We start from the raw sequence: 19486 nt of genomic DNA on the forward strand, positions 1-19486 counted from the left end.
CATCTTTACTAATAATACTACCGAGGTAAGTGAAGCTGCCCACCTGATCAATCTTTTCATTACCCAACATCACCTTTTCATCTTCACTTATTCCTAGCCTTAGTGACTTAGTCTTCTTAACATTAATTTTCAAACCTATTCTAGCACACTGAACTCGCAAAATCTCTAAAACTTCATTCATTTTGCTCACACTTTCATCTAGGATGCTTAAATCATCAGCATAATCTAAGTCCAGGAGACTATTTTCTCCCCATTTGGTTCCGTGGTCATACTTTGCTTTTCTTGTGCTCCTTAAGACAAAGTCCGTCAAAATAATCCATATAAAGTGGGATAGAACACAACCCTGCTTAACTCCTGATTTAATATAAAACCAGCTGCTAGCCTTATTTCCTACCTTAACCGCAGCAGTGTTATTCTCATACATAGCACTAATCACTTTAATGTGTTTGTCTGGTATACCATACAAGGATAAAACCTTTACTAAAGCTCTTCTATCAACAAAATTGAACGCTTGCTCATAATCTATAGAACTGAGGATCAAAGGTGTTTGACAAGTCAGGCACTTATCAATTATTAGCCTAAGAGTGAAAATTTGGTCGACACATCCTCTACCTTTTCTAAACCCGCACTGTTCTTCTCTTAAAACTTTGTCTACAGTATCTCTCAGTCTAAAAAGTATCATATTACTAAGTAATTTACTACCTACAGAGACCAGACTAAAGCCTCCATAATTACCACACTCACTCTTATCACCTTTCTTATAAAGTGGCTTGATTAAGGTTTTCCTAAAATCGTTAGGTACTTCCCCTTTTTCTAAAATCATATTCATAATCTTTAGTAACTTATTTCTAACCTCATAGCCACCATATCTAATAAGCTCATTTACCACACAATCAGCACCAATGGCCTTATTGTTTTTTCCCCCTTTTAATGCGATCGCTAATTCTTCCTCACAAAACAAATCTTCAATCACATTCAAGGTATCGCAAACGTTTTCATTTTCCTCTATATCTTTTCCTACAACTCTATCTCGGTTAAGCAAATTCTCAAAATGTTCGGCCCATCTCACTTTAGTTCTTTCCTTATCGCTGATTGTGGCCCCATTCCTATTTAACTGGCCAAGTCCGGATTGACTACTTCCTCTCACTTTGTTAACATGCCAGTACAATATTTTACTATTATGCCGTCTAGCTGCATCTTCCAGATCCTTGGCAATTCTATCCATGGGCTCCACTTCACACCTCCTTAGTTCATATTTTAATGCTTTCTCCACTTTCTTTACATTCCTTTTGTTTTCGTATGATCTATCACTCAGATAATTCTTGTACAAGTCCTTTCTCCTTTCTATGAAACATAAAGCTTTTTCACTAATATTCTTAATTGTATTTCTAGCTTTCTTCCGTAAGACACCTTCAGCAACTTCACAAATTATTTTTCTAAAATTATTCCAACCATCTTCCACATTATCAAATTTTAAACTCTCAAGTTTAGTATTCATCGGTTCCTGGAAATTTTCTCTCAAATTCTCATCCTGGAGTCTACAAACATCATAAATTCCCGAGAGGTAGTTACCCTTCCGATATTTCAGCTTCAAATCAACCCTTAACACTACTATATGGTGATCTTTACTTTTACCATCAATAACAGCACTCCTATATACCCTAGTGTCTTGTATTGATCCTGCCAGTCTTCGGTTTACTATAAAATAATCAATAAGGGTTTGCTGTCTTACCTTCACGTGAATACCATGTTAACTTATGAGCGATTTTAGGACCAAACAACGTATTGGTTATAACTAGATTGTTATACCTACAAAATTGCAAAAGTCTGTATCCACTACTGTTTTCTTTTCCTAAACCCAATTTACCTAGGCTATTATACCATCTATCCCTATTTCTACCGACCTGGGCGCTAAAATCTCCTAGTAAAAACATCATATTTTTACCTGGGACCCTGTCTATTTGCTCCTGTAACTGTAAGTAAAATTGATCTGAGTCACTTGTATCTCCGTCAGTCGGTTCTACTTTTTAGTCATAAAATGAGCAATTAATATTCTATTGTTAATACCTTTCCAGCCTAAACAAGACTCAGCAGCTTCCTTGTTCATCATGAGTCCTACTCCCTGTCTATGTACCCCATCCTTCCTGCCTGAGTAAACAAATTCTATATCACCTAATTTCATGCTTCCTACCCCTGTGATATGAGTTTCTGAAACTCCTAAGAAGTCCAGTTTGAATCGTCTGAATTTGTCAGTCAAAATGTCGATACGAGGGTCATTTATTAACGTCATAACATTCGAAGTTCTAATTTTCATGTTCTTTAAATCGTTGAAATTATTTTCGCCTCAGGAAAAGCAATGATCCTGATACCATTGCAGGACGGGGATCACATATCTTCTCAAGTGTACACCGAAGTGCTTAAGCCGGCTTAGAACCGGACAGCAAGAAATCTCTGGGACCTCCATGAATTAAGGCTTTGTGCAATCTTGGGCCCATCTTGGTCACAACATGGTTTTCAGCACTTGGCAATGCTCTTCTATCAAGAGTCGAAATCCTGCACAGACAATCTCAAGCATATTACCTCCGATTCATTATATATTCATGCCTACAAATATTATGCTACTACGGGGAGGCAGCCCATAATAGATAAATTAGCTAGGAAGAGGGTTTTCAGCCCGAAGACGCCCGTCAAAACATACCAAGCCCAGAAGAATTGTCCATTAGTCAGAATTCCGTGCGCATGCTGTGTCGTTTACTAGGCTATAATTTTTTCAAGGGGCGCCACACCTCAAGTGGGAATAGAGTTAACCGCAAGGTCCCCAGTCTTGCTGGTACCCCGGAAGGATCGAGGCAGCCCTTTGCAGAGGCCGTTGTCCATAGATCTGGATCTTACGCCTGCTGCAGTATAGAAGATCTTCCCGCGATGGTGTACTGCATCACCATGCAATTTAACCCATTACTGGGAGAAGGTTTGTAACTCATTGGACTTGTGGAAAAACCAGTGGGCCCTTTTGAGTGTAAATTTGAGGGGCCTTCTTCCTCCTCCGCCTGTATTTATGACCTCAGGTGAGTTCACCCCAGTTTCTATTATGGACCCCCAAGGACAAGGTCCCCACTTGGTCCTTGCCTCCTACGGAGGTACCCTACATATCTGTAGGGCGTTCCCCTATCGCCACCTGGGGACACACTGAGTGGCCTGGGGGGGGCCAGATATATAATTTTTAATTTTTAGATATATATATATATATATATATATATATATATATATATATATATATATATATATATATATATATATATATATATATATATATATATATATATATATATATATATATATATATATATATATATATATATATATATATATATATATATATATATATATATATATATATATGTCAGATATATCAATATATAATTTTTAGATAATAAATCGATTGGGTATCTCAGACATTTCAATGAATAGCTTTTCCCCATATTCAGGGTAAAAAGGTTGTTTTGTGCCACCAAATGGGAGAAAACGCCCCTTTGTTGTGGCATAATATCTTCATTACTTCAAAATGAGACTTATTTCAATTTTATAGGACCAATGGTTTGATACAATTACCCTTGGGCAAAATAACAAATTTCCGTGATCATTCTTCTTGAAAAATGAAAAATTTTACGTTTTTGTAGAAAGGACTTGAAATGTCTGCAACAGGTCCTCTGATATGCAAAATTCGGTGGTGTAACTTTCATCAAGACCATTTGCCTTTTCAGGGGCATTTTACCCCTTTTTTTTAAATCAGACAAATTTTCTCATGCGTGCAAATTTTGTTTGGTAGCTTTAAATTTAATAAATTTTTCAAATTTAAAATCACCATAAAAAGATGATTTTTTCAACCTCTATATTGTTGTCACAACTTTTTTTTTAGAGCTTCGGTTACCATTGGCACGACTCGGTCTTTACTTGCAGTTCGTTACCACGAATTGCTTCATGAAGACTTTAAAAATAAAACTTCGTATGAAAATAACGAAAATCTCTCACCAATTCCCACAAGCCAAATGTCATTCTAAATATGAGAATAAATATCATAGACAATAATGAATGTTAATAGTAAAAATCGACAACTAGTAATCAATATTAATAATTGATGATGATGCAAGCTAGTTTCAAGTTGAGTTGCTTCAGAACATTCTTTATTTACTCTAACTTTTAAAGCCTTTATCTGACTGGTAGTCAAATGAGAACTTCATTATCTTCTGAGGGAAATCCAACCGTCCTCTTGTGTCACATAAGGTGTGTCTATTTACATGATCAAAAGCAGCCTGAAAATCAGCTTGGGCAGCAATTAGTGTTTTACTTTCTCTTCCGGCATTTCTGTCGGATCCTTCAAGAAGAATCACATTATCAACTGGAGATCTACCCTTTTGTAGACCAGAATGAGAGGTCGAACGATTTATATTGACTTCGATAAACCATTTCAATCTTCTTTGTACCATTTTCTCCAGAATTTTCACCAAAACCGACTAAATAGATCTATAGGATTTTATCTAGAGGTTGATAAGTTTGGGAACTGGCACAAATATTACTTGTTTTCATACCTGTGGGAAAGTATGACTTACCCAGGATGTATTATGAACTCGAAAATCATCTTTTTAAAACATTGGTGCTTTTTGCCACCCACTTGAAAAAAAGATTTTATCTTCCCCTGGACTGCCAGCATATTTACTTTATCATGAACATCACTCAACTCTGATATAGTAAACAAAGAATTAAGTCATCTTTATATTTGGCTCTGCCATGTAGTTTGTAAAAAGCTGGTTTTATAAGATTATTGTTCAGCTGCTCCTTTTGAAATTAGTGGCAAATTTATTACCTTTGTTTTTGTCCCTTAGAAGATGAATTCCATTAACAAACATATTAGGATTTATGATATATTGCTGCTGCTTACTTACTTTTACTTTCGGCGGGAACCAGACGATGGTCCATCCTGCCTGGTACCAATGGACGATGAGATGACTGACGTAGTCCAACACGATCTGTCAGCAGCAGACTTTTCTGCAATCTTCAGCCAGTCCTTGTCCCAACGACGTCGGTGTCGGTGGAAGCTACCCCAAGGATCCAGGTCATTATTGAATGTTTGCCAGAGATTCTTTCTTTGTCTGCCTGGTCTCCGATTCCAAGTTGGAAGGGGGTCACAGGTGAGGGACATCGCAGGATATGGTTCCATTTGGCCGTTGTAGTGTGTGTCCCAGGAATTTTAGTCGTCGTTGTTTTATAATTACCGAGACGGGGGCCTTCTGGTCAGAAAGCCTTCGAACCTTAGAATTTGAGATATGAGACCATCGGCTGACCCGTAGCATGTACCTCATGCAGCGATGGTCTAATACTTCTAGTGAACGTGTTTCTTCGGCCTTTAAAGGTCAAGTTTCACAGGCGTACAGCAGGATCGATGGAACAGTTACCTTGTAGACGTTCATCTTCGTTTTGATGCTAATTTCATGTCAATTCCAAAGCGACTTCTTTATGCTTGTGAATACACCCCACACCTTTCCTATTCGAGCTCTAACGTCAGCTTCTGCACCTCCGTTCGGTGTTAGGATAGAACCAAGGTAGCGGAATTCTTCAACAGTCTCGATGGTTTCGCCCTCTAGTTGGATATCTGGGTGGTTTGGGGCGTTTGCTTTCATAACTTTTGTTTTAGACTTGCTGATCATGAGGCAAGCTTTCTTTGATGTACAGGAGACATCGTTGACCATCTTTTCAAGCTCAGCCGATGAGCTACTCATGAGACCCACATTGTCTGTGAATGCAAGGTCTATCAGGGCGATCGGGTTGTCTTCTCTCTGACTGACGACAAACCCTTTGTGGGTGCAAAGCGAATTCACCGTCATCCAGTCTATTATGCAATTGAACCAAGCTGACAAAGGGGCACCCCTGTTTGACCCCTGACTCAACGTTAAATTCCATTGTTTCGCCGTCGGCAGTTCGGGCTCTCTTAACTGTAGACTCATAGGCTCCTTTGAGTGTCTCGATCAGTTCTGCTGGGATACCGTCTTCCAACATGATCTTCCAAAGCTCGGTCCTGATAAGAGAGTCAAAAGTAGCAACAAAACCGATGAAGGCGATGATAGTAGACAATTGAAAATCTCTCAATCTGCTGTAGGATGAGGCGGAAGGTAAGAATATGTACTTGACAGCCCCTTCCAGGTCTGAAACCTGCTTGTTCTGGTCTTGTTAACTTGTCGCGGGCGTCCAGGAAGTTCATGGAGATGGGCGACTTGCCTGTCGCTTCCCTCAGTAGCTTGAATGTTTTCCTTAGGTTAGGCGATTCTGCTGCTTGTTGCATATCAGAAGCCATTTGCGACCACTATTTCTCCCTGTCGCTAAGAGTAGACTGCTTTACCAGCTTGTGGGAATTTTTAGGGGTTCTTTAGGGCCAATGAGAAGGGGCTGTTTCTTTTCCACAAGCTCAATTGTGGCATCCGAGAGACAGAGCCGTTGTTTCCTCTTGGTGTGACCAAAAATCTGCTCAGGAACGTCTTGTGTCAAGACTTTTAGTTTGGACCATCGTTCTTCAATGTCGGTGTAGTCAGTAAGGGTCTCAAATCGGTTGCTAAGCTGTAGCTCGAAATCAGCCTTGATCTGTTGACTCAGTAGTTTTGATACATCTAACCGATGGGTTTTTATCTCTTTTTTTTGTGGAAGCTTAGTCTTTGACTGAGTTTACAGATGAGAAGAAAGTGATCGGAGCCGTTTATAGAGCCTGTATCTGCGCCTCTGTAGACGCTTGCATCCAGATATGAGCTCCTTCAACGTCTTCTGACGAAGAAGGGGTCGATCTGGGCTTTGGTGACCCGTCATTAGATCTCCAGGTCACAAGGTAGTTCTTCTTGTGCTCGAACCAGGTGTTAACTAGACATAGATTATTGTATTTGGCAAGCTGTAGCAACCTCTCGCCGTTCGAGCATCTATCTCCAATGATATGTCGTCCGATCACTCCTTCGGTGTTTGCATCTGGTTTACCGACCCTTGGCTTAAAGTCACCAGCGAAAAATAGTATGTCGCTTCCTGGGACAGAGTCAAGTATTCTTTGTGCTCAAAGTAGAACGCATTTTTGGCGTCATCAGGGCTATCTCTGATAGGCGTGTAGACGGAAAATATAGTCACGTTACTAATCCGGCCTTTCTGTCTCAGGGTAGAGATTCTTGCTGACACTGGTTGCCAAGAGATGACAGATGATGCAGCAATTGAATCCAGGAGAAATCCGACTCCGTGGAGACCGCTCCGATCAATCGGTCCACAGTTGTAAAATTTAAATATTTTGAATCCGTGAGGTCAATTGATTTCGTCAGTAAGTTGTTCAATCTAGTCTCAGAAAGGCAACATATATTGAGATCTTACTTTTTCATTTCATTAGCAAGGAGAATCTGAGGTGAATTGGGCTTGCAACTTCTTAAATTCCAAGAACCAGCTTTAAGTTTCTTTGTGGGGATGATTAGCCCACTCTCGTCCATTTCATCATCCGAACCTGATCCACGACGGCTACCGCGGACGCCGTAGTATTGATCGTTATATCTGAATCTTCTGTATCCATTGGTGCGCTTCTCTGATACTGCTTCTCATCGTTTAATTTATGAAACTGTGTATCCTGCCTGAGGGAACATTTTCGTTAATTTCTAATGAAAAGTCTTTCCATGTCAATAGCCTTGCTCATTGACTTCTTCACAATTGCTCCAGCTTTTCTCAAAACCAAAATGTATCAGAGCAAGGATGTTTTAGGAAAGGGTTCCTGGGCTTCTTCTATGCTTCTACAGCTCTCTCGCATTCTTCATTCCACCTGATTTTTACCTGTTTTTCAAAGAGAGCTTGTTTAGTCTGTCAAATTGCTCATCCAGCTGCTAATTCATTCTAATTCATCTAATTCTTCTCCGGACGGATTCCGGTTCGTCTTTCTTGAATTAAACTTATACTATAGTTGATTTGTAACATACTTTTGATAGCCTTATCAGATCTTATACTATAATGATGTGAACATACGGGATAAAAACGGTGAGCCTTTCTATGGGTATTAAAATCACCAAACAGATTTCAGTCTTCTGTCCCTTCTCTCATCACCTCTGTTATATCATCGATTCAGTTTCCTTCAATTACTTCAACAGATTTCCATCTTACTCTTACATCTCAGAAATCTCGTTGAGTTTTAGCACAATCACTTCATAGCAGAGAGCTTTCATTTCGACATTGGTTACTTCCCATATTTCTTGTCAACCAAGGCCCTGATTTCTGACAAATCTTCTTTCGCATTAATCATGAATTGCATTGCGAGGGATCTCCGTTATTTTATGCTTCTCTGCAGTGATTACAGACTAGCGGCCGACTTTCTCAAAATTTCTGTTATTTTCCTAATTTTTAAGGATGAAGATGATAAATTGCCATCTATTTGGAGACAAACGAAAAGCAGATCGTCCCTTAATGAGATAAATAGAAACGATTTGAAGAATATTGGAACTTCATAAGGAAGGGGGATAAGGCGTGACGCTTTGAATAGATTGGAATGGAGAAACAGGTGTGGAGCCGTGTTGTCAGCTATATATTTGCACATTGGGGGGGGGGGGGTAGTACAGCGGGTCTGCATACAAAATATTTTAACAACAATTGTTCTGCATATGATGAAGTAAGAATTGTTTCATTAGGATTAACCTATCTTCACTTCTTGGGTGTGTTCGGTATAATCAGGACCGTATCCAGGATTTTTTTTTGGGGGGGGGGATGTTTTACACAAGGATTATTTTCGGGGGGGGGGGTACACAAAAAAAACAAATAAAAAATTTGTTTATATCCATTTTTTACATTTTTACGAGTCAGACAAACATTTCGGAGGGGTTTAAACCCCCTAATCCCCGCTGGATACGGCCTTGGGCATAATACATAAGTACCTACGTAACCTAACCAGCTCTATATATTAAATATTTAATTAAAATATAACTACATAGTAGTTTATCTCACTCAGCGTAAGCTAATCCTCTCAGAGAAACTGGTTTTAAACAAATCAAACTTCTTGAGTGTGGTCGGGAAACTGGTTTTAAACAAATCAAACTTCTTGAGTGTGGTTGGGATAATACGTAAGTAGTCTACCATAAAATCTTCTACGGAGGTGTATTTTGTATGATTTGAAAAACGACTAGAAATTTAATCTAGACAAGATTTTTCTCAAATGAAAGTATAGAGAATTTTCCAGGTATAATCGTCCACGGGAAGTTTTCCGGGGGTAATTTTCAGCGAGGATGGCATTATCCACGGGGATTTTATGCGGGAGGAACTTTCCAAGGAGGAATTTTGTCCAAGGGATTTTTTTCCTCTAGGAGGATCCCAATGAAAGGGGGGTACCTAGTAAGAGGCGCCCCATTTTTCTGCATTATTTGAAAAATGACAAGAAATTAATTAAAAACTCGTTTTTTGCAAACTGAAAATAAGAAGTAACATTAAAATTTAAGAGAAACATAAGTTAGTTGTTACATAAGGGGTGCTGCCCCCTCCTCTTGAAAACAAAATGGGGAACTTCTGTATTAGCCAGTATACGCTCGGGAAGTGAAGTTAGGTTAATCCTAATGAAATATAATGAAAATATGATACTTAATTAACAAAATTATGGAAACTACAACAAAGAATTATGTAAAGCAGGCTGCCTAGAACACATTATATTAAATACCTAATATAACCTAACCCAACTAAAATACCAACTCTATATATTAAATATTTAACTAAAATATAACTACATCGTAGTTTTATTACTGAGCATAAGCTAATTGTCTCCGAATACAAACAGATAAAACCGGTTCTCGCACATCTAAGAGAGCAAACTTTTCGAGTGTGTACTGGCTAATACGGAAGAACTAAAAGTTGTTTTTTATCCTAGAATATAAAAGAAAATTAACTTACCTTCGCAACTGTCCCAACTTTCGCCTTTTAATGATCGCTGCCAGTTTCTTGTTCCCCATTATCTTTTTTCACTTAGTTTCAATCCGTTTGCACAAAAAGTATAATGATATAATCAGCTGAATATTGTTCAGTTGTCTAGCTTGAAGCTGGCAAATACTCCAATCAAACCTGTTTACACCCACTCAATTCACTCTCCAGACGATAAACGAAAAACGAGCTATTACACGCCCTCTACAATATTGTTTTTTTCCGTTTTTTTAAGAAGTTCATACTGCTTTTATAAGACCAATTTGAGCAATATTGCAATTTTGACCTCATAATGATCTAGACAGGAAGTGGTGAAAACTTGTATATAGATATTGTTTTATTTTGATTCAGAACAAAGACATGCAAGACTCTTAATTAGCCCATACTTTTCAAAAATACTTTTAGAATTTTAAAAAATGAAAAAATCAAAGCACTCGAGAGTAAACTTTTTGCTATTAAATGGTATCTTTATCTTAATTTTGCGCTGAAGTACAATAAGATATAAGCGTAAAAAAATGTTACACTGCAAACTGATACAGGGAAGATATACCTTAAATGGAAACTTAGAAAACCATATATATCTTTAAAAAATGAAAATCGAGAATTCAATTTTTGGTGACAATGACCTCCATGTGCAATTATACAGTTTCTGGTAACAAAAAAATCGAACTAAAAATGTGGTACCGAAAAGTTTAATAAGGTGTAGCTCTCCTTTGAAGGTGGGATAGTCTGTGAGAATCAACAGGTTGCTAATATTTGAACTTTTAAGGTTGATAAGCGTCAACGAATAATTTTTTTTTCACGATTCAACGTGGCAACGCCGACGAAAATATGATTCTGTCCGGAAAACTTCAAAATTTGATATAGCCATAAGAAAAATCCTGGCTTTCAGTTATGGTGAGGCCTAATATGGATCCAGGCAAAAAAAAATTATTTTGATGTCCTTTGCACTTAGCAATCAGGTATGTGCACTGCTTTCAAAATACTTTTGTATTTATATAAACTTTTAAATGTAATATTTATTGCAAATTAAAATGTTCTATTCTGCTCTTGAAAAAGAGTCAGTGGTAAGACTCGATTGCGTATGATATGTTACTGCACATTTGTGGAAAGATTTTGTTTGTACATTAAATCAGCTGCAAATTAACCATAACATCTGATAATCAATTTTTCAGGGTCATTATCTAAAATATACTTTTAGGAAGACGGACTGTTGGAACGGTTGCCAGTAATTCAAGCTTCTTCAAAAATAAAAGAAGAGAAAATTGTGTCAGAATTTTATGACCAATTTAAGCCTGCGGTTGTGCAAAAAGTACCTGAATCAATTCATGTCACTGCTGAGAGATTTATTAAGAAATTAGAACAGCCTGTATTGACAAAGATACCAGCTCCAGCAAAGAATTACGCTCAATTCTTGATCGATTGGAAAAGGCTTAAAAATGATGGTTTGTCAAAGTATAAATATTTAAAGGTGAGTTTATAATTATATTTAAACCTTTGACCTTAGATCCTACTTTGCCACCAGAGGCACCCAGGACATCAAAGAAGAGCCACCGGTCATCCGCAAGTGCGCCGCCGCCATATATATATATATATATATATATATATATATATATATATATATATATATATATATATATATATATATATATATATATATATATATATATATATATATATATATATATATATATATATATATATATATAATCATAGGCAGCGCGGTCGCGCTGCCTAAGTAAAGAACGATGTTGGCACAATGTTTTTTTGTTGTTTTTTTTTCTCCATACCAGGGCACTTCGTATCGAAGGAGTTGTCGTAGAAACTTCGGAAAGGGCTCATTCGATTGGAAATTCGAGTGGCTTGTGTCCTTATTAATAGTCAAAAGTGATTGGAAGGCAATAAACACTCCTTACATGCCCACCATTTCCCCAAACACATCCAATCAAAATTCTGAGATAGCCATTTTGTTCAGTGTAGTTGATTTACAGATAGAAATTATGTCTTAGAGGAGGACACAGCCTTCAGGGTAAGGGTTGTAAGTTATGTCCTGGGGGCATATAAGATTTTTATAGAAAGCATTGTCGTAGAAACTTCAAAAAAGGCTCATTCGATCGGAAATTCAAAGGGCTAGTGCCTTTTTTAATAGTCGAAATTGATTGGAGGAACACTAACGCCAACCTTTTCCCAAACACATCCAATCAAAACTTTTAGATAGCCATTTTGTTCATGTAGTTTAAAGTTTTGGAAACTAGGTCTTTGAGGATGACAACCCCTCTAAAGCCCTCAGGGCAAGGGTTGTAAGTTATGCCCTGGGGGCAAAAAGGGCTCATTCGATTGGAAATTGAAATGGCTAGTGTCGTTATTAATAGTCGAAAGTGATTGGAGGGCAACTAACACCCCTTCCACGCCCACCATTTCCCCAAGCACGTCCAGTCAAAATTTTGAGATAGTTATTTTGTTCAACGCAGTTGAAAGGTCCGGACATTATATCTTTGAGCTGGACACTCCCCCCACAGTCTTCCACCATTCCCCAAAGCTTTTTTGGGGGACTTTGTATCGAATTATTTTTGTTTCCATACCAGGGCACTTTGTATCGAACGAGTAATCATAAAAGCATCAAAGTGGGCTAGATGGATTATAAATTGAAGTGGCTTGTGCCCTTTTTAGTAGTCGGTAGTTATTGGAAGGCAATTAACAGCGCTTCCACGCCCACAATTTCCCCAAACACGTCCAATCAAAATTTTGAGATAGCCATTTTGTTCAGCGTAGTTGATTTCCAGATAGAAATTATGTTGTTGAGGAGGACACTCCCCCTACAGCCCTCAGGGCAAGGATTGTAAGTTATGCCCTGGGCACCCATAAGGTTATTGTAGAAAGGTTCGCCATAGAAACTTCATAAAGGGCTCATTCGATTGGAAATTCAAAGGGATAGTGCCCTTTTTGATAGTCGAAAGTTATTCGAGGGCAACTAACCTCCCTCTCACGCTCACCTTTTCCCCAAACACATCCAATCAAAATTTTGAGATCGCCATTTTGTTCAACGTAGTTAAAAATTCTGGAAATTAGATCTTTGAGGATGACAACCCCCCACAACCCTCAGGGCAAGGGTTGTAAGTTATGCCCTGGGGGCGTATAAGGTTTTTATAGAAAGCGTTGTCGTAGAAACATCAAAAAAGGCACGTCTGATTGGAAATTGAAATGGCTAGTGCCCTTTTTAATAGTCGAAAGTGATTGGAAGGCAACTAACACCCCTTCCAAGCCCACCATTTATCCAGACACATCCAATCAAAATTTTTTCATAGCCATTTTTGTACAAAGTAGTTGAAAGTTCCAGAAATTTAATCTTTGAGGATGAAACTCCCCCCACAGCCCTCAAGATAAAGGTTGTAAGTTATGCCCTGGAGCCATATACAGTTTTTATTGAAAGCTTTGTCGTAGAAACTTGAAAAAGGGCTCATTCGATTGGAAATTCACTAACCCTCCACTCACGCCGACCTTTTCCCCAATCACATCCAATCAAAATTTTTACATAGCCATTTTGTTCAACGTAGTTAAAAGTTTTAGAAATCAGGTCTTTGAGGATGATAACCTCCTCAGAGCTCTCAGGGCAAGGGTTGGAAGTTGTTACTAGGGGGCATATAAGGTTTTTATAGATAGCGATGTTGTAGAAACTTCAAAAAGGGTTCATTCGATTGCAAATTCGAAGGGTTTGTGCCCTTTTTAATAGTCGAAAGTGATTGGAAAATAATTAACACCTCTCTCACGCCCACCATTTCCCCAAACACATCCAATCAAAATTTTGAGATAACCATTTTGTTCAAAGTAGTTAACACTCCCCTCCCCCCATCCCTCATGGCACGGGTTGTAAGTTATGCCCTTAGGGCATGTAAGTTTTTTTTATAGAAAGTGTTGTTATAGAAACTTCAAAAAGGGCTCATTCGATGGGAAACTGAAAGGGCTAGTGCTCTGTTTAATAGTCGAAAGTGATTGGAGGGCATGTAACCGTCCTCTCACGCCCACTATTTCCCCAAACACATCCAATCAAAATAGTGATATAGCCATTTTGTTCAACGTAATTGAATGGTCTGGAAATTGTATCTTTGATGGCACTCCTCCCACAGCCCTCAGGGCAAGGATTGTAAGTGTTTGCCCGGGGTGCATATACGGTTCCTATAGAAAGCGTTGTCGTAGAAACATCAAAAAGGGCTCATTCAGTTGGAAATTGAAACGGCTAGTGCCCTTTTTAATAGTCGAAAGTGAATGGAGGGCAACTAACCCCCCTCTCACGCCTACCATTTCCCCAAACACATCCAATTAAAATTTTGTGATTTCCATTTGCTTTAACGTAGTTAAAAGTTCTGGAAATTAGGTCTTTGAGGATGACAACCCCCTCACAGCCCTCAGGGCAAGGGTTGTAGGTTATGCCCTGGGGGCATATAAGGTATTTTATAGAAAGTCTTGTCGTAGAAACTTCAAAAAGGGCTCATTCTATTGGAAATTGAAAGGGCTAGTGCCCTTTTTAATAGTCGAAAGTGATTGGAGGGCAACTAACCCCCCCCCCCCTCTCACGCCCACCATTTCCCCAAACACATCCAATCAAAATTTTGAGATAGAAATTTTGTTCAATGTAATTGAAAGTTCTGGAAATTAGGTCTTTGAGGATGACAACCCCCCCCCCCCAGCCCTCAGAGCAAGGGTTGTAAGTTATACCCTGGGCGCATATAAGGTTTTTTTAGAAAGCATTGTCGTTGAAACTTCAAAAGGGCTTATTCGATTGGAAACTGAAAAGGCTAGTGCCCTTTTTAATAGTCGAAAGTGATTGGAAGCCTTGACATCTTTATAGTAAAGAGCGATGTGGGTAAAAGTGCTAGTGCCCTTTTTAATTGTTGAAAGTGATTGAAGAGCAACTAACGCCCCTCTCACGCCCACCTTTTCCTCAAACACATCCAATCAAAATTTTGAGATAATCATTTTGTTCAAAGTAGTTGAAAGTTGGGAAATTAGGTCTTTGAGGATGACAACTCCCTCACAGCCCTCAGGGCAAGGGTTGTAATTTATGCACTGGGGGCATATTGTGTATTTATAGAAAGTGTTGACGTAGAAACTCAAAAAGGACTCATTCGATTGGAAATTGAAAAGGCTAGTGCCCTTTTTAATAGTCGAAAGTGATTGGAAACCTTGACATCTTTATAGTAAAGAGCGATGTGGGTATAATTTATCATTATTATTTTTTTTATTTTTTAGACCAGGGCACTTCGTATCGAAGGAGTTGTCGTAGAAACTTCGAAAAGGGATCATTCGATTGAAAATAGAAGGTGCTAGTGCCCTTTTTAATTGTTGAAAGTGATTGGAGGGCAACTAATCCCCCTCCCACGCCAACCCTCCCATTTTCCCATTATGTTTAAAAACTAAGTGTTGCCTTAAGATTAAATCAAAATGCACTGTGTTGATGCTAATTCTCAATAAGGTATCTCAGCAGTATCCCAAGAACGACTGAGGGGTATTATGTTCAAACTTTCGGGGCCACTTCTGATCTTAAAATTTAACCAAATATAAATAGCGTAAGTGTATGCAAGCTATCAAAGAAAGTAAACAGATTTTTTTGCGAATGGCGTCAACTTTTCTATTTCAGGTCGACTAGAGGAGGTATGAAGCTAAATTGTTAAACACTACTATTTGTGTCCAGATTTTTAAAAGGGTGTATGTTGTTAAAAATTGCTGAAAAATTTTCTCCAGTGTGCTAATAGCAGGCCAAACTATAAAGTCTTAAAAAAACAAAAAGATTTAAACTATTATTTTCTTTTTCCCTGAAAAGACTATGTCAATATCCTTTTTAACACCCTGACATCCGGAATAACAAAAAACGCTACTGGAGGATTCAGCATAGTCGGAAGTGATTGGAGGACAGCTAACCCCCCCCCCCCCCTCTAACGCCCACCATTTCCCCAAACACATCCAATCAAAATTTTGAGATAGCAATTTTGTTGAACCTAGTTTAAATTTCTGGAAATTAGGTCTTTGTGGATTACAACCCCCCCCCCCCCCGCCTTCAGAGCAAGGGTTGTAAGTTATACCCTGGGCGCATATAAGGTTTTTTTAGAAAGCATTGTCGTAGAAACTTCAAAAGGGCTTATTCGATTGGAAACTGAAAAGGCTAGTGCCCTTTTTAATAGTCGAAAGTGATTGGAAGCCTTGACATCTTTATAGTAAAGAGCGATGTGGGTAAAAGTGCTAGTGCCCTTTTTAATTGTTGAAAGTGACTGAAGAGCAACTAACCTCTCACGCCCACCTTTTCCTCAAACACATCCAATCAAAATTTCGAGATAATCATTTTGTTCAAAGTAGTTGAAAGTTAGGAAATTAGGTCTTTGAGGATGACAACTCCCTCACAGCCCTCAGGGCAAGGGTTGTAATTTATGCACTGGGGGCATATTGTGTATTTATAGAAAGTGTTGACGTAGAAACTCAAAAAGGACTCATTCGATTGGAAATTGAAAAGGCTAGTGCCCTTTTTAATAGTCGAAAGTGATTGGAAACCTTGACATCTTTATAGTAAAGAGCGATGTGGGTATAATTTATCATTATTATTTTTTTTATTTTTTAGACCAGGGCACTTCGTATCGAAGGAGTTGTCGTAGAAACTTCGAAAAGGGATCATTCGATTGAAAATAGAAGGTGCTAGTGCCCTTTTTAATTGTTGAAAGTGATTGGAGGGCAACTAATCCCCCTCCCACGCCCACCCTCCCATTTTCCCATTATGTTTAAAAACTAAATGTTGCCTTAAGATTAAATCAAAATGCACTGTGTTGATGCTAATTCTCAATAAGGGATCTCAGCAGTATCCCAAAAACGACTGAGGGGTCTTATGTTCAAACTTTCGGGGCCACTTGTGATCTTAAAATTTAACCAAATCTAAATAGCGTAAGTGTATGCAAGCTATCAAAGAAAGTAAACAGATTTTTTTGCGAATGGCGTCAAGTTTTCTATTTCAGGTCGACTAGAGGAGGTATGAAGCTAAATTGTTAAACACTACTATTTGTGTCCAGATTTTTAAAAGGGTGTATGTTGTTAAAAATTGCTGAAAAATTTTCTCCAGTATGCTAATAGCAGGCCAAACTATAAAGTCTTAAAAAAACAAAAAGATTTAAACTATTATTTTCTTTTTCCCTGAAAAGACTATGTCAATATCCTTTTTAATACCCTGACATCCGGAATATAACAAAAAACGTTACTGGAGGATTCAGCATCAATCTATGCGACCTCAGCCTACTTTCGTATGCTGACGACCTGCTGATGTTAAGCTGCAACCTTACTTCTCTACAAGAAAAATTGACCGCAACTGATTACAAAAGTATCGGTCTAAAGGTCAACCCGCTAAAGACGGAGTTGTTGAGTTTTGTCTCTCGGCAAGAACGCAGCAAAGCAGTGGCCCTACGTATGTGATAGTTGAACAAAGTGACGTACATATATCATAGTTAAACGAATGAAAATTCTCCCTAGAAATACCATGAAGTACTTGGGAGTAACGTACGGTCATGATGTCAAAAGTTTTTGTTTATAATCAAGAAAATTACCTTGTATTATTACCTGAGTATTCATTCAAGTTTTGGGAAGCTTGTGTCTCTAAAATTTATCTTAAACAGGAAGATTCTTGCAAAGCTTTACTCAGCGGTTGCCCTTCCTTACCTGCTTTATACATCTTCACTATGGGACTGGTTCCCGTAATCTGACAGACAAAAACTCCGGTCTATATACTGAAGTACCTCAAGTTTTTGCTTGGATACCAACTCTGCGAAAAAAACATATTCGTCCTAAGATCTCAAAATGGGGTAGACCCAATTGTCGTTGTGCCGTCTACGGAAACAAGTGCAGAAAAAAAAAGGTGTTGGAAACATTGTTCGAGGGTTTGCGTCTATATCTGATCTACGAGTGTGACTGAAGAAGTTACTACTTAATTTGTTCTTTGATATTGAGTGTTCTTGTTTTTTTGTTTTTTTTTTCTTCTTTTGTATTACTCCGCTTGTTCTCTTTTTTTGTATGAGCGGCTAAAAATAAAATTATTATTATTATTATTTTTATATATATATATATATATATATATATATATATATATATATATATATATATATATATATATATATATATATATATTGAAATGGCCAAATTTGGCCATTTCAAAAAGTGCACAAAAACCGGGAATAATGAGAAACTTTGGTATGTATATTCAAATTCAGTGTAAAAAGTTGGCATCGGAAGCATATACACTTATTAGGCAAAAATAAATTTTCCCGCATAATAAATAAGTTCCATAATGATAATCCTGATACGTAGTCAACATGTAAATTATAAGGTTTATTCCTTATTTAAGAAAATATTAAATAAAGCTCCTCCTCGTCCAGGCTGATTTTATTCCTGTTGCATTATCGTGTGTTAATGATGCTATAAAAAATCTAAAATCAAATTATTTGAATACTGATGGCATTTCAACCAAAATACTTGAACTGATTCAGTTCCGCTCATGCGACACTTGCAGCTCCTCCTTCAGATGTGTGTAGCGTCTTTGATTGTTCCGGATACTTTTCTTTGCGGTTCGGTAACGTCAATCTTGAAACGTGGAAAGGACCCTAATGCCAGTAATTCATACCGACCTATAACACTGTAACATGTACAGTTAGTAAAGTTTTTGAGTATGTCCTCATACCTCCGCTAACTTCTGTTGCAAAAAGCGGTGAAAATCAGCTTGATTTCCAGCAGTGCACTTGCTGTGCTCATACTCATTGGGCACTGGCAAATATTTTGAAGGATTCTGCTGAACGTGGTAGTAAGATTCATCTGTGTGCACTAGACCTTTCAAAAGCTTTTGACAGTGTTGTTTATACTCAAGCTTTAGTTTTTCTTTATTGTTATAGAGTGAATTTTTTTGTTATTCTCGTTTTGAGGTATTGGTCTAAACATGCGTACTTGCGGCTTAAATTAAACCCTGTGGAATGTATCTCTGTTCGATGCGGCGTGCGCCAGGGAGAAATCCTATCCCCGTATATTTTTATATGCGGTTCGATTCGGTCAACTTATTACTATGAAATGTCTGATATTTCATATTTAACTTACACTGACGACATTTTATTGATTAACCGATCGAATTCTTCTTTGTTTAAAATTAAAAATAACTTCTTCCACAAAATAAGTTTTTCAAAGAAAAATAAAGAACTCCATTAAATTAAAAATGAGCAAAAATAAAATCAAATAATCTACCAAGCGTGAAACTACCACAAATCAGCATCGGTAAATAAATGAAACCCAAAACGAACAGAAATTACAATAAATAACCGAGTCAAACTCAAAACGAGCAGAAATTAACATGAGTAGGGCTCAAACCCCTTTGCCATCCCAAGGCCAGAATATATTTTGCACTTTACTGGAAAAATATAAATGTTTTGACTTTCATAACTTTAATAAATCAAATAACATTAACATTTTGATTACTAAATATCAGTATATGTATATTAAACTGACAATGCACATTCATTTA

General features: G+C 37.8%; 1 protein-coding gene across 2 annotated transcripts in view; it reads left to right on the plus strand.

Annotated features, from left to right (window-relative positions):
- The window catches only part of LOC148944651 (RNA polymerase II-associated protein 3-like), a 59865-nt gene that overhangs the window by 29999 nt on the left and 10380 nt on the right, over positions 1-19486 (plus strand). For both annotated transcript variants that reach the window (XM_089099813.1, XM_089099812.1), the window contains exon 8: positions 11156-11425. In XM_089099813.1, coding sequence (XP_088955939.1) covers positions 11156-11425 — 270 coding nt within the window. The remainder of the gene's footprint in view (positions 1-11155; positions 11426-19486) is intronic.

Source organism: Artemia sp. Qi Xiang Cuo, chromosome 14 (assembly GCF_049724085.1).
Source record: "Artemia sp. Qi Xiang Cuo chromosome 14, ASM4972408v1, whole genome shotgun sequence".
Classification (NCBI taxonomy): Eukaryota; Metazoa; Arthropoda; class Branchiopoda; order Anostraca; family Artemiidae; genus Artemia; species Artemia sp. Qi Xiang Cuo.